We start from the raw sequence: 12,436 nt of genomic DNA, 5'->3' as shown, positions 1-12,436 counted from the left end.
AGATAACTGTACATCATTTGTTGGCACGTCATTTTGCTAATTAAGGAACTGCAAGCTGTGAAGTGAGACCTAGTCTATTATCCTTAGTTACACTGCTTAGGCACAAGGAAACTCCCTACCTTGAAAAATAAAGGAAGCGGCAAACAGCACACTAAACTTTGTTATTGGATGAAATAAGCTGTTTTGCCTATCCCTCTTGCCGTTTGAAAGCTCTGGTGGTTTTATGCGCATTCCTTTCAGAGCTAGCAGGCCATGGGCACAGACAGACACCTCCTTTCTTGTGCATTTCCTCTCCCGGGTTTGGCCTCAGTTGTTCCCTTCATACCCTAAGACACCTGGTAGGTAGTGAGACATTACATTCTTCCCTCAGTGGACAGTGCTGAGCTATAAAGCTTTGCTCACCAAAACAGAGCTGGCTGCTGTCTGAGGTGATGCAGGAGACCAGATGAAAGCAAACAGAGAAATACAGGCACTCTGCACAGCCCTAATTGCCAAGCACTACCAACTAACTACAAGCACGCCACCTGGCTGAAAAGATGCAAAGCTGAAGAAACTGCTCCTCCCTGCAAGTTGTAATTGCCTTAACAAAAAATCCTGTTCAATTCTTTTCCAAGCACAGTCACCACACTCAGGGAAAGGCATCACCTTCCTTTGTCTCAGAGAACCTAGTGAAAGGTTAGTATCTACAGGAGGCCATCAGTGATGAACTGGAAGGTATATGTGCTAGGAAAGCTCCTAAAATTTTCTTTAAGGTAACACTGAACAGTCATCACAGGTCAAATTCAGATCCAGACAGGTGGGTTTCACATCAGCATTTACCACAAACTCTGTCCCCAGCTACCACTAGCCACATTCAACAGAAACAAATCCGATGCACAAAAAGCACTATATCTATGTATTTGCTAGAACAGATTAGTAGTAAGTAAAAATAAGTGTTTTTAAAGTAACTCAAGGCAGCATATTAGAATTTTTCTCTCCTTTGAGCAAATTCATACATCTGGAGAGACTCTGAACTACACCCTGCTTTTGCCTCCCCTTCATTCACAAATCTGATGAACCCAACTTACCTTAAGGCCTCTTTCGTATCGGCGTATTTTGGCACTCTCACCCGACTCCTTTGCGTTAGAAATTGCTGTCCTGTAGTTAGCAATTCTCTTCTCTATTGTCTGTTGCAGCTCACTGGTAACAGCAGGAAGTGAGGTGGTCTCAGAAAAAATAATAGAACAAATCAAGAAAACTTATTTCATCCAGCTACATAAGTTTTCCCACAGCACTCCTCTTCTATACACACTCCCATTAATCGAGCGCACAAGGACGAAACAGTCTCTAAAACAGAGGAGCACTTGTACTACGCTAACGGTCCCTGGATCCACCTCTGGGCTTTCTCTCAAAGGCGTAATAGAGAAGAATGGGTGGAGACATTTAGAAAACTCACAGTCACAGGCTAATTGGAGCCATGTGGTTAGGGAGTAGGTGAAGAGAACAGTAAAGTCTCTCAAACACCACACAACAGAGGGTGTGAAGAGGTATTTTGGCACAAATCTTGACTTTTTCTTTTCTTATTTTTAAAACATGCTAGTTTACTCCCTTCCGGGCTTCTTCAACCTGGTTTTACAAGAGCTCTTTTTCCTCCTTCTACAGCCTGGAATTAGTTCAGTGACAAAAGCAGCCTAAGCAAAGTTATGGGGAGCTACTTACAAACACTCCACAGCTACAGACACTTTTCAGATGGCTACTGATGTAATTATTGCCATTATTTCTATAGAAATGTTCCCAGATCCATTTATTAATGGGCCCAATGCACAAGGGCACTGGAATCTGTAGCACACAACAGAAACACAGCAGTAACCAAATAAAGGATTTGATTGCATGAGGATTGACAAACGAAGCTGGGAAAAGTAATGTTACTGAGAAAAATTCCACAAAGATATCAAGGATGCTGAGTTATAACAAGTCTCAATTTTGGCACACTGCTCAATACTCTGAGGGGGAAGATACCAACTCTGGAAGCCTGAACTGCAGTCTGTATGCTCATATCTATAATGAGGGACAAGACATACTTGATTCCAACTGTTTACCCCCTCAATTCTATGCTAATATTAAAAATCATCCTCTGAAGAAAGAAAAAAAAATCACTTATATCGATACAGCATTGGTTTCCACAGAGAACACAGCAATAGTGTAGTTTTTCCTTCCTTGGAGAACAAGACCACCTCTCTAGATCCTTGTTTGTGACCCTCCTATAAGCTGCATGACAATAGTGATTCAGCAATACTATCAGGAACATGAAGCTCTTTCCTACCTGTGTTTGCAGTTCAGGTTGCTCGTTCTCTGGTTCATCTGTGGATGACTCCATTGTTATCGCTTCATTCTCACAGCTTCCTGTCTCACCTTCCGTCCCCAGAACTTCTTGCAATTCTGCCTAAAGTAAAAACCAACAAAAGGCTTTTCCTCAAAATTTTCTATTTTCTCAAAAGACAAAGTAAAATCAAGTCTCAAGCTCCAAAACCTTTGGATGAACCTTGAACCCAAACAGAGTCTCCAAACATCTTATATTCTAGTCATTTTTTTAAATTATTTTATTTTTAAATGAAACTAGTCCACTTGTATTCACAACAGGAGGCCGGATACCACTCAAAAGCCACACTGCAGCTCCAGGATCACCACACAAGTTTGTGGTTATAGATCTGAAGCTGGAGAAGTTCAGAGAAGTACTTTTACAAAGATCATTCAAACCCAAATTTGAACTTTTCCAAAAGCATCTATTAACAATGGCAGTCAAAAACACTGCTTAACACTCCTTCCCTAAACCCTGCCAACTAGATCACTCACTGAAATGACAAAGAATTTCTTGGGAGATAATTCTCTCAGGCCAAGCACTACTCGAAGCATTTGCAAAATGGTGACAGACATCACTTTAAGGAGTATTTCCCTGGCTGTATTTCACCAGCTGACATGGAATGGGATTCCCCCTGTTCCCCCCACTTCTCTAAGACCCTCATACATATGAACTTCAGTTAGGAAACTCTCCTACTCTGGTGTGCAGGGGGTTGGAGCCTGCAAAGCCTTATATATAATGGAATGCTTTTGCAATATTTTAGCTTCTCACCACAAGATTAACAGATGTTTTTGCTAAATGCAGTTCCATAAAAAAAAAAAACAAACACCAAAGACATACTAAAATTTTTTGCCAACAAAGTTATGCATACCAAAAGGTCTGTATCCTTCTCCAAGTCTTCTTCATTATCTTCTTCCTCCTCATCTTCATTCAGGTCCTTCATACACTCTGCAGCCATCTTTTCAATATGATCCATGGGCAGGGGAGCTGTAAAAAGAAACCACAAGGAGCCATAAACCCTAAGTAACAGTTATGCAGTCACTGGATATAAATTCTAAGGAGTTGCCACCAGCTGAAAGAGAACAGTGACTTCTCCTCTTGCTTCCCCTTTATCAGACAGTGTCATAGGTAAATGAGAGTATATTCATGGATAAAGGACAAAGACTGAGGAGGTGAACATCCAGGAAAAAAAAGTAATACTAGTGTTTTTAAGAGTGACAGTCAAGGCAGGCAATAAGACAAGGAAAATGACTGCATCCAATAATCCAGCTCAGAAATTAGATCTCAGGGAGAATTACTGTCTGATTACTAATAAAAGGAGCCTGAACTGCAAAACCATAAGCACTGGGATAGACTAGCAGGTATGGTGGGACACAACAGTGCTCAGAAAGCATGGCCACAAAAGAGAAAGATACTGTGGTAGGTTTGCACAGTAATGACATTTAAGACTGTGTAAGACAGACAAGTAGGACTGGATTAAACAACTGCTTCAGGGAAAAATTACTAGAAGTCACCTCAAGCTCCTAACTGATTTAAGATACAGATAAGTACTTCCATGATATTATTTACAAAAATAACTAGTAACAGAAGCTTTGTCATTATGGAAGATTTCAATTTTCCAAGGAAAAATTGGAGAATACTACTATTCTCAGATGCTATGTCAAAACTGTACTCCTCAGTTAAGACAAAAATCAATGGTGGCACAACAAAACATGAACATAAGCTGTTGATGGATAAATCTGATTAGAACTTTCTATCCATGAAAGGAAATTACTGGAGCTGCCTCAGTCCCCAGTAGGAAGAAACTTCTAAACTAGTTTTAAGTTGATGCTAGGTATTTATGAAAGGTATTTATGACATGATTGTCCATATTAACAAGGTCTGGACTCAGCATCCTTGTTGGGTCTTTCTGTTCTATGTCCTTTGTCTCATGTCAGTTTACCCGAACAAAATCTAATTCACTCCTGGTGTAGCCTGACTGACAAAATAAATTCTGACTCCATATGGAACAGACATGGTCCACATCCATCCACCTCTAAGTGCCAACAAACTATTTCTTTTTCCCAGTTCTAGCCTTTTTCTTCTCTTCCTCACATTGAAGTTAAAATACTCCAGTTCCCAAAGATCTGCATGTATGCATACAACCGAGTTAGCCCAAGTTAAACGCATGAGATGTACTAGACACTTGCGTTAAACACGCCAGCATACCTGCCAGTAAAACTTCTGTTCACATTTTCTTTCAAATCCAAAAATATATTATTGTGGGTATTACAACAGCACATGCAGCCATAAATCAGAACAAAGTTCAAGGCATTTACCATAAATAGTGCTGAGCTCAAAGAGTTCCCAAACTACAACTAACTAAATCACTGGAGTTTTGTATAGGGTTTACATTACACTTTAGACTCCAACAGCTGATCCATTTTCTCAATCTACAGTCTTAATCACAAGAATGTCTCTCTCTCTCCATCTCATATTGAACTAGGTACATATTTAACCTTTGACTCTGATGATGCACGTCTCAATTTTAGAGACATACTGAACAACACAAGCCTTAAGCCAAACTACTGGCTGTTAATATGACAAGCAAGGAGGCACAGCAAGTTATCCCTATGTTTGAAGACAGCAAGAAAGGAGGACAAAATCTTTCTACCTTGAGAAACTACTTGTTTTATACATCAAACACCACTGCAAAGTCACACTTGGCATACGAAAACAGAATGGTCCAAATCAAGGCATCATACTTGTCGTGAGTCCAAAAGCAGCAGCAGGACACTGGCACAGAGAACTGCTAAGCAAATCAGAAAAAGTGCTGTTTCTTCTGTCTCTCTAACTACACTTCCGCATTTTCTGCATTGCTGTCTCATGCCCATGAGATTTTCCCTTTTCCAAATCTTTCTTGGCTACTTTGTCTTGCAATTTCTCTTCAAGCTTCTGGTCTTCACCCTGAAAATTCTACTTAATTCCTCCTTGCCGAGTTCTCATCTCTACTTAACGCTCTGTCAACCAGATCTTCCTTAACTATCAACTTCCTCCACGCACTCTCAAAGGTGAAGTTATTTGCAAACAAATCCCAACTGTCCACGTAAATACCTGTGATACTTCCCTATGCAGACATATGACTGTGACTCACCAGTGTCAGTAAATGTTGCATAAAATATAGATCTTCAGGACAGAGCTTTACAGTCAATTTAAATGGATCTAAACCAGATCCCATCCGATCTCTGCATTTGCTGAATCAGCTGAAAATTAACCCAAGTACAAAGCTGTTTCCATTCAAACAATCTAATTTACCCTAGCAGTGCTTCAGTACCTCTATCAAACATGTAGCTCATATATTTGCCCCTTAGCAAAACTCTGCAGCTAGGATGGTAGGCCATATCCAAAGGCAACTGGCTGTACTTCATGGGTCAGTGTCCCTCACATGAAGCCTCACTAGAGGCAAGAAAGCCAATAGAGCCTCCCCGGGTGGTTGGTTCAGCTCTAATCCAGTATGGCAAGTTGAGGCCACAATTTCAAACGTCCGAGTGGCTGACCAACTGGCATTTATCAGTCACAGATAGCAGAGATTTCTGTACTTAAGATGTTGCAACAGCACAGCTTTTGCTGCCTGCGTCTTCAAACTAGAGGGAGAGATCGCTCCCCACACACACCATCAGAGCTCCAGAATGTAAATCCAGGAATGAATTACTGCATCTTGTGCGCAGCTGAAAACCGAGCACTAGTATATATTGTACTGGGTCCCTTTTCTCTTTCCTTCTCCAGACAGGATCTGTCTCTCCCTTGTCTTTACTGTACCCTCCTCCTTTCCAGGCGCCGGCCTGCATCCTGCCCCACCACACACCATGTCCCCATCACTGCACTGTATCAGGTCTCATCAGTCCCCAGTGCCAGTTGTTCATCTTCCACAAGCTTCTAATCTATATACTCCTAATTCTACCAGGAAAACAGAATAGCTGTAAATGGTTTTGGAAAATAGTTCTATAACCATAACACATACTTTTAGAAGGCATAGTAAATGTTAATTTTGCACTATCTGAAGTTTCATATCCCTCTTATGAATAAAGACTGAAAAAACATATTAAGTGACATGATCAGGGTGAGAAGGAAGTCAGCACTTGAAAAGCTGACAAGAATTCAAAAACTCCTGACACACAGATTCATCCTCAAAACACTATCCTTCATGTTTTAACCATGAGCAACCTATGCCCAATGGCAGAAGTTCTGCTATTGTACTTATTAGCACAATTATGCTTATTAGCTTTAAGAGTTTACTACAATCTTGAAATCTGGAGAGCGGAAATGATTTAGAATTTAGTTTTAAATACAAACACTTCTGTCTCTCATCAATTACACTATTTAGACAGTCACTTTTTCTAAATATTTTGAAATTGTTCACTTCCCTGCTGCTCTGTGCAAAGTCCCTTCAAATATTACAGCCAAATTACTGCAGAGCTGCAAGTAAGGCTGTAGTTGCACTAACCCTTCTTTCCAGCATCTGCTCACCCACCTGTATAGCAAGGGGAGGTCCCACTCTCCTTGCCCCATCTCAACCACTTGCTGCCACCCCTCCCTTACGGCCACAGCAGCATTCAAATAGGCAGGTAGCAAACCAGACCAAGGAACTGATTCAGCTGAAAACCTAGCACAACAACAGAAGTTTGTTTTTATAGATCAGTTTCCTGAACCAGCTCACCCTACAGCTCTGCAAATTTGTATACCAGCTTAGAGGTAGAGCGTGCTCACTGGAGACTGCCCCTCTCAAGCAGCAGCCTTGATTCATAGTAGGTTACAGCAATCCTGTAAAACACTGCGTAGCTGCATGCAAACACCATAAGACAAAATTAACTAGTGCTTAAAATATTAAGAATAGTAATGATCCATTCCAAGAGACACTCTAACCTCCTGTGTAACGCAACCTACAAGATTCTGCCAGTAATTCCATCAGTTCCAGGATTTTCCTCCTGAAAGAGTATTCAATTTTGGTTACAGACTCCAAGTAACTAAAAATATAATGTTCATTCAGTAAATTCAGTCTTTAAACAAAAACAGAAGAACAACCAAACAGCCCACCCTCCACAAGAAACACAGTTTCCATTTTGAATTCATCTAGCACCTACTATACCTTTTTATAACTTCATCTGCTAAACAAGCATGTCTTAATTTAGTCATTAAATTGGGTAGTCATCATATATCTTTCTCCTAGGTCTACAAGACCACAGACAAAATAACCTCTTACGCTTTTTGTGGAGTAAGAACTTAAACCTTTCAAAGTAAAGGACAAAGTAGTTGCAATTTCAGCTTCTATCAGTGATGAAAAAACATTTTAGATAAATCAGTAATTTCTAAATAGGTATCTTTAATAAATTATTCAGGTTGTCAATAAATAAAATCCAGATACTTATACTTACTTTTCCCCTTTGGTTTTGATTTCCCTTCTTTCACCTTTGCTCCTGTGATAGCAGCAAGCTCTGCTTCAAGGTCCCCATCATCCCCACCTTCTTCTGCACCCAGCAGCATCTCTTCAGGGTTGAAATCTACAAACAGCCCCAGCTGGAGCCAAGGGAAAATAAAAAATAAAAATGAAATACTGCAGTTGGACCTGAGGTGACACTCAAAAACATCACACTGCATGGATTATTTAAACATTTTCACGCATTCTGGATTCTTTTTTTTTTAAGCCTACTATCATACCACTTCTATTACCAAAACAATGCATACCAGGAACCCATAACTGACCAAATCTTAATAAGCCACAAATACTCTCTCTAAAACCCTACACAATCAACAACAACTTAAAATCAAGCCTATCTAATAGTCTGACATAACAAGGTAAAATTAAGTGATGTCTGTTATACTGAGCTTCACGATATCATCAGGGAAGTTCAGGGCAGTTCCTGTAACAGCTAAGCTAAAAACTATTCAATCATCGTTCAGGCAACAGAGGTCTGACACGTGTACACTGCAGAGATTTCACCCTCATCTCTCAGAAGCAGCTATATTTACATACACAGAACTGTTCTGTACTTCTCCTTACTTCAGTTTGTAAATCATAAACACATGGAAAATGCATGCACACACCGAGAAGAACATAGCCATCATTACAAACCCAGCAATGCCTACGCTATGCTGGAGAAAACTATCAACTGTCTGGAACAGATCATCAGCTAAGCAACAGCATCTCAGGTAATATTATTTACAGTAATCAGAATTTGAAAAAGTAGTGGGGGCTATCACTCAATTGTTGTAAAACATGCCAAAGGACATAAGTATCAAAGAAATCTCCGAGGTCTTAGTCTAAAAGATATTCTTCTAAGATGCTATTTTATCACAATTTTTGTACTGCTGGTTAAGATACTAACTACCTTAGAAATAGCAAGATTTTTATTCAAAGTATGCTAGGCCTTTTTTATAAATATGAATTAACTGAATTAGATTCGTCCTATGAGGTAGGTGGAGTAGCTTTCCTCACACTTTTTCAAAGCACAAGCCTCTGTTGGCCTACAGGTCTTCACACGGCCAAGTAGGCAGCAGTTTAGCTTCTCTCAACCAAAGGAATAAAAATCAGTTGTTGTTATTACAAGGGTTAACAATCTCCTCCTGCCTCCAAGGATGTGAAGTGCTGCCAGAAGCTGAAACTGCCTGTCAGTTTATAAACTAGTGTGAATATGTAATAATAACTTCTTTTTTTAACCCTGCAGGAATTGAGGTGCTGGTAGTTATTACCTTGAAATATTTTGTGTCCCTCTTTGAACCCTTTTATAATCCCAAAGGAGAATGTGAAACATAGCTGAGAAACAGCAGTTCCAAGGACCAGGAACAGTATTCAAAATCAGCAGCTATTTGTTTACTAGCCCGATCCTGCCCTTGACATTCTGTAAGGCACTGGGCAGATCAGTTAGCCACCCTCTGCCTTATCCATGTCCCTTCTGTAAAACAAAACGAATAGATTCACAGTCTTGGATAGAATGAAAAGGTGGTCAGGACGAGATTTAATGAGGAAATATTTATAATGGCGATCTAAAGATTCAAATCTATGGAACATACATACACCTTTTATCAATGTGCAAAATGGATCAGGAGCACACGTGATCTGCTCGTTACTACACTGCATGTGTAGAAAGTGAAGCAAGTGTAGTAATGAATGAAGTCAAGAACAGAATCCAGAAGATCAGTTCTAGCTCTAAGTCTCTCAATCTGTTCAGTAAGGCACACTTCCAACAAAATTAACAGTATTAAAGAAAAGTTTAACAAAACAGAAAAAAAAGAGGTTATAACAAACTTGTCGTTGATACGCTACATAGCGCAAAACCAGTTTCAATTGAGTTAATTTGCAAGTGAACAAGCTATTAGTGTATTTGTTTCAAGAAACAATCCTCCAAGCTGTAAGACAGGCTGAATAACTGCATTGAATTAGAAATTAGTAAAACGTTAATCAGATGCTTTATTTACTCCTTATCCTTTTTAGAGCATGGTTTCTTGTTTTGGAAGGGAAGACATTTTCACCTTTTATGTTCTCCCTTGTTCAAATGAACTAAATTATATACTTACCTCTCCAATTGAGAAATGCAAACGTTCACATTAGAGCAATGGCCACGTTATGGATCTCTAACTAAACCGTGAGAATATTGGTTCCTAAGAAATCACCAAAAGAGAGCATCTTAGCTATTTTCTCTATTCTAATATCCTAATCCAATCTCTTTTCATATTTCCTTATATTCTTATCAGTTATTCCTCCTCTATATATTACCTGCCTCTGTACTACCTTTAAAGGTTTCTAAAGTTCCATTCTGGTTCTAATATATTCTTTACCTCTCACTGCACTCTGTTTTTCTTCCACTATTCTACCCAGAATTTTGCCTTGGCTGTACTTTTAATTTTGACACTGTTGCCTGACTTCCTACATCTGTCAACCATGACTAAATCATGTTTAGAATCAGGGCTTCTGAAAATACATCCGAAGGCAAAGAGTATGAAAAAAACCCCAACACATGGACACATCTAAGCTTACTTCTGGCTACAGGAGAGGGACATAGGCTTATCAGTCATCTGTTGCAAGAAAAAAATACTACACACAGGGAAATTAAAATTAACTGTCTCTAGTGTAGTACCTTAATGTACTCCCTTATGTGCCCCTGAATTTGTTATTTGATTTTCTGGTCATCTTATTTCTGTTTTCATAGAGGTATAAGAAAAACCTCTAGGTAGTTATTGAAGTTGTCATTAAATCTCAGTATAGCCAGGGTAGGAAACTACTATGAGCATGAGTCATGAGGTCTCACGCAAAGATTACAGCATTACAACATTTTGGCTTCCCTGCAAGACCTCCACTGCTGCGTATCAGATATTTACTTCAAGAAAAATGTGCTAAAGGAGAAAGCAGGAAAATAAGCACCACACAATTTAAATTTTTTTACGGTCCTGCAATATCTTATTAACGCATGGCAGATTCTAGCAGGACAACAGCAGCAAGAGATCTGAATGCAACTACCCTGAAGAGCGGCAAAGGTTTCCCTACCTGCTCTGCAACCACATTTCCCTGGCCCTTTGCCTTCCTTACCTGCTTTGCAACTGCAGCTCCCTGGCCCTTTGCCTGAGGGCTTTTTTTAGGTCTTCTGCCAAGCATGCTGGTTCATGAATTTCAGAGGATTGTGTCTCTGAGGGACTGAGAGCACATGGAATTCAATGTCAGTATCTCTGCCTGTCTCAACGCACCGCAAACTGGAGGAAGGCAGGCAGCGCAGAGCAGGCTGTGCGCAAAACTGCAGCTTTCACCGGCACCCCCAAACAACAGGAACCACCCCGAGTGAAGGGGGGGGGGGGGCCGCACACCATGTAACACACGCCCCAGGGCTTAGGCCCGTCAGTACCGCCTTCCCCGCCACCGCCCTCCGCCGGGCACAGGGAGCCCAGCCCTGCCGCACCCCTCCTTCCGCCTGAGGCGACTCACAGCCGGTGCTCCCCCACGGCCCGGCCCAGCCGGACAGGCACGGCCGCTCGCACCCGAGGGCGGGACCCCCCCCTCCCCGCCGGACCCAGCGCCGCTTGAGGGCGGGACCGGCCCGGCCCGCCCCGTACCCCTGTGGAGCCCTCCCCCCCCCGGCGCAGGGAGGAGCCGGCGGAGGCGATAGGCTGAGCACCGTGTAAATAACCACCGCCTCCCGCCGGTGGGCCTTGAGCGGCACGGCGACAGACCGGCCCACGGCGGGCAGGCCCCGGCTCACCTCAGGCTCCCGCCGCTCGCGAAAGGCGCCCGGTGAAGCAGCGCCCGTCCGGTACGGGGACGCCTCGGCCGCAGCTCCACAGCAGCAGCGCGCCTGCGCGGTGGGGCGCTAGGGCGGGGCGAGGGCGGCGAGGGCGGGGCCGGGCGGCGAGGGCGGGGCCTGGCCCCGGGCAGCCGGGGGCGATCGTGTGCTGCGGACGGGAGGGGGAAGGTGGGACTGGGTACGGCACGAACGCGTTACAGCTTACCCCCACAGCTTCGCCGTGGGTAACGGCTGGGCAAAGGGGAGACCGGTTCTTGGGCACGGTAAGGAAGCATTAACAGCAAAAACGAGCGCCGGTCAAACAGGCAACACTGCCGTGCAGAGGGTGCAGCTATTCCCACCCCCAGCTTCCCCTTTAAGTGTTCTGATGGCAAAAGGCTGAAATTCCAACCCACCAGTTATACTGGTCTGTGATAATAAAGGCATTAATAATGACCTGTAGCATTTAAGAAATACATTACAATAAAGAATCCCATTGATATTAAATTTTCTGACTGACAAGTCTATTTAAACATCCATTTTTACGGTTTTCTGAAGCTGCTACAAAGTTTTTAGCTCACCATTACAGAGATCACATTCAGTTTGGCAGGGGAGCTGAAGAGATACCTACAAAGTCACTGCCTTATCTTACAACCTTACAAAAATGAGCTCTCTGCGAGAAGTCACTTTTTCTGCAGCTTAGGCCACTTCCATTATTTACCGAGATCACGCAATAAGAACAATGTTTGGAGCCTTTTCCACAGCAACACAATTTTTAAAAGTGTTTTCAAAACTATCCATCTCCAAACAACTATTGGTGAACAGTTTGATTATGAAAGCAGATTTCAATAGT

At 42.0% G+C, this 12,436-nt stretch overlaps 1 protein-coding gene across 2 annotated transcripts in view; it reads right to left on the bottom strand.

Moving 5' to 3' along the window:
- The window catches only part of CC2D1B (coiled-coil and C2 domain containing 1B), a 40,034-nt gene extending 28,352 nt beyond the window's left edge, over nucleotides 1-11,682 (bottom strand). The window contains exons 1-6 of one of the 2 annotated variants that reach the window (XM_075759411.1): nucleotides 11,563-11,682; nucleotides 10,899-11,003; nucleotides 7,750-7,891; nucleotides 3,210-3,325; nucleotides 2,303-2,422; nucleotides 1,068-1,205 (exon numbers count right to left, since the gene is read on the bottom strand). In XM_075759411.1, coding sequence (XP_075615526.1) covers nucleotides 1,068-1,205; nucleotides 2,303-2,422; nucleotides 3,210-3,325; nucleotides 7,750-7,891; nucleotides 10,899-10,964 — 582 coding nt within the window. In that variant the 5' untranslated portion in view covers nucleotides 10,965-11,003; nucleotides 11,563-11,682. Of the gene's footprint in view, nucleotides 1-1,067; nucleotides 1,206-2,302; nucleotides 2,423-3,209; nucleotides 3,326-7,749; nucleotides 7,892-10,898; nucleotides 11,004-11,288; nucleotides 11,403-11,562 lie in introns of those variants that run through there. The other variant, XM_075759412.1, reaches the window with a different exon arrangement.
- Nucleotides 11,683-12,436: the final 754 nt, after the last annotated feature.

The sequence above is a fragment of the Balearica regulorum genome, chromosome 8, assembly GCF_011004875.1.
Source record: "Balearica regulorum gibbericeps isolate bBalReg1 chromosome 8, bBalReg1.pri, whole genome shotgun sequence".
NCBI classification, from domain to species: domain Eukaryota; kingdom Metazoa; phylum Chordata; class Aves; order Gruiformes; family Gruidae; genus Balearica; species Balearica regulorum.
The sequence above is the reverse complement of the archived record's forward strand: the minus strand, read 5'-3'. Positions and strand labels throughout refer to the sequence as shown.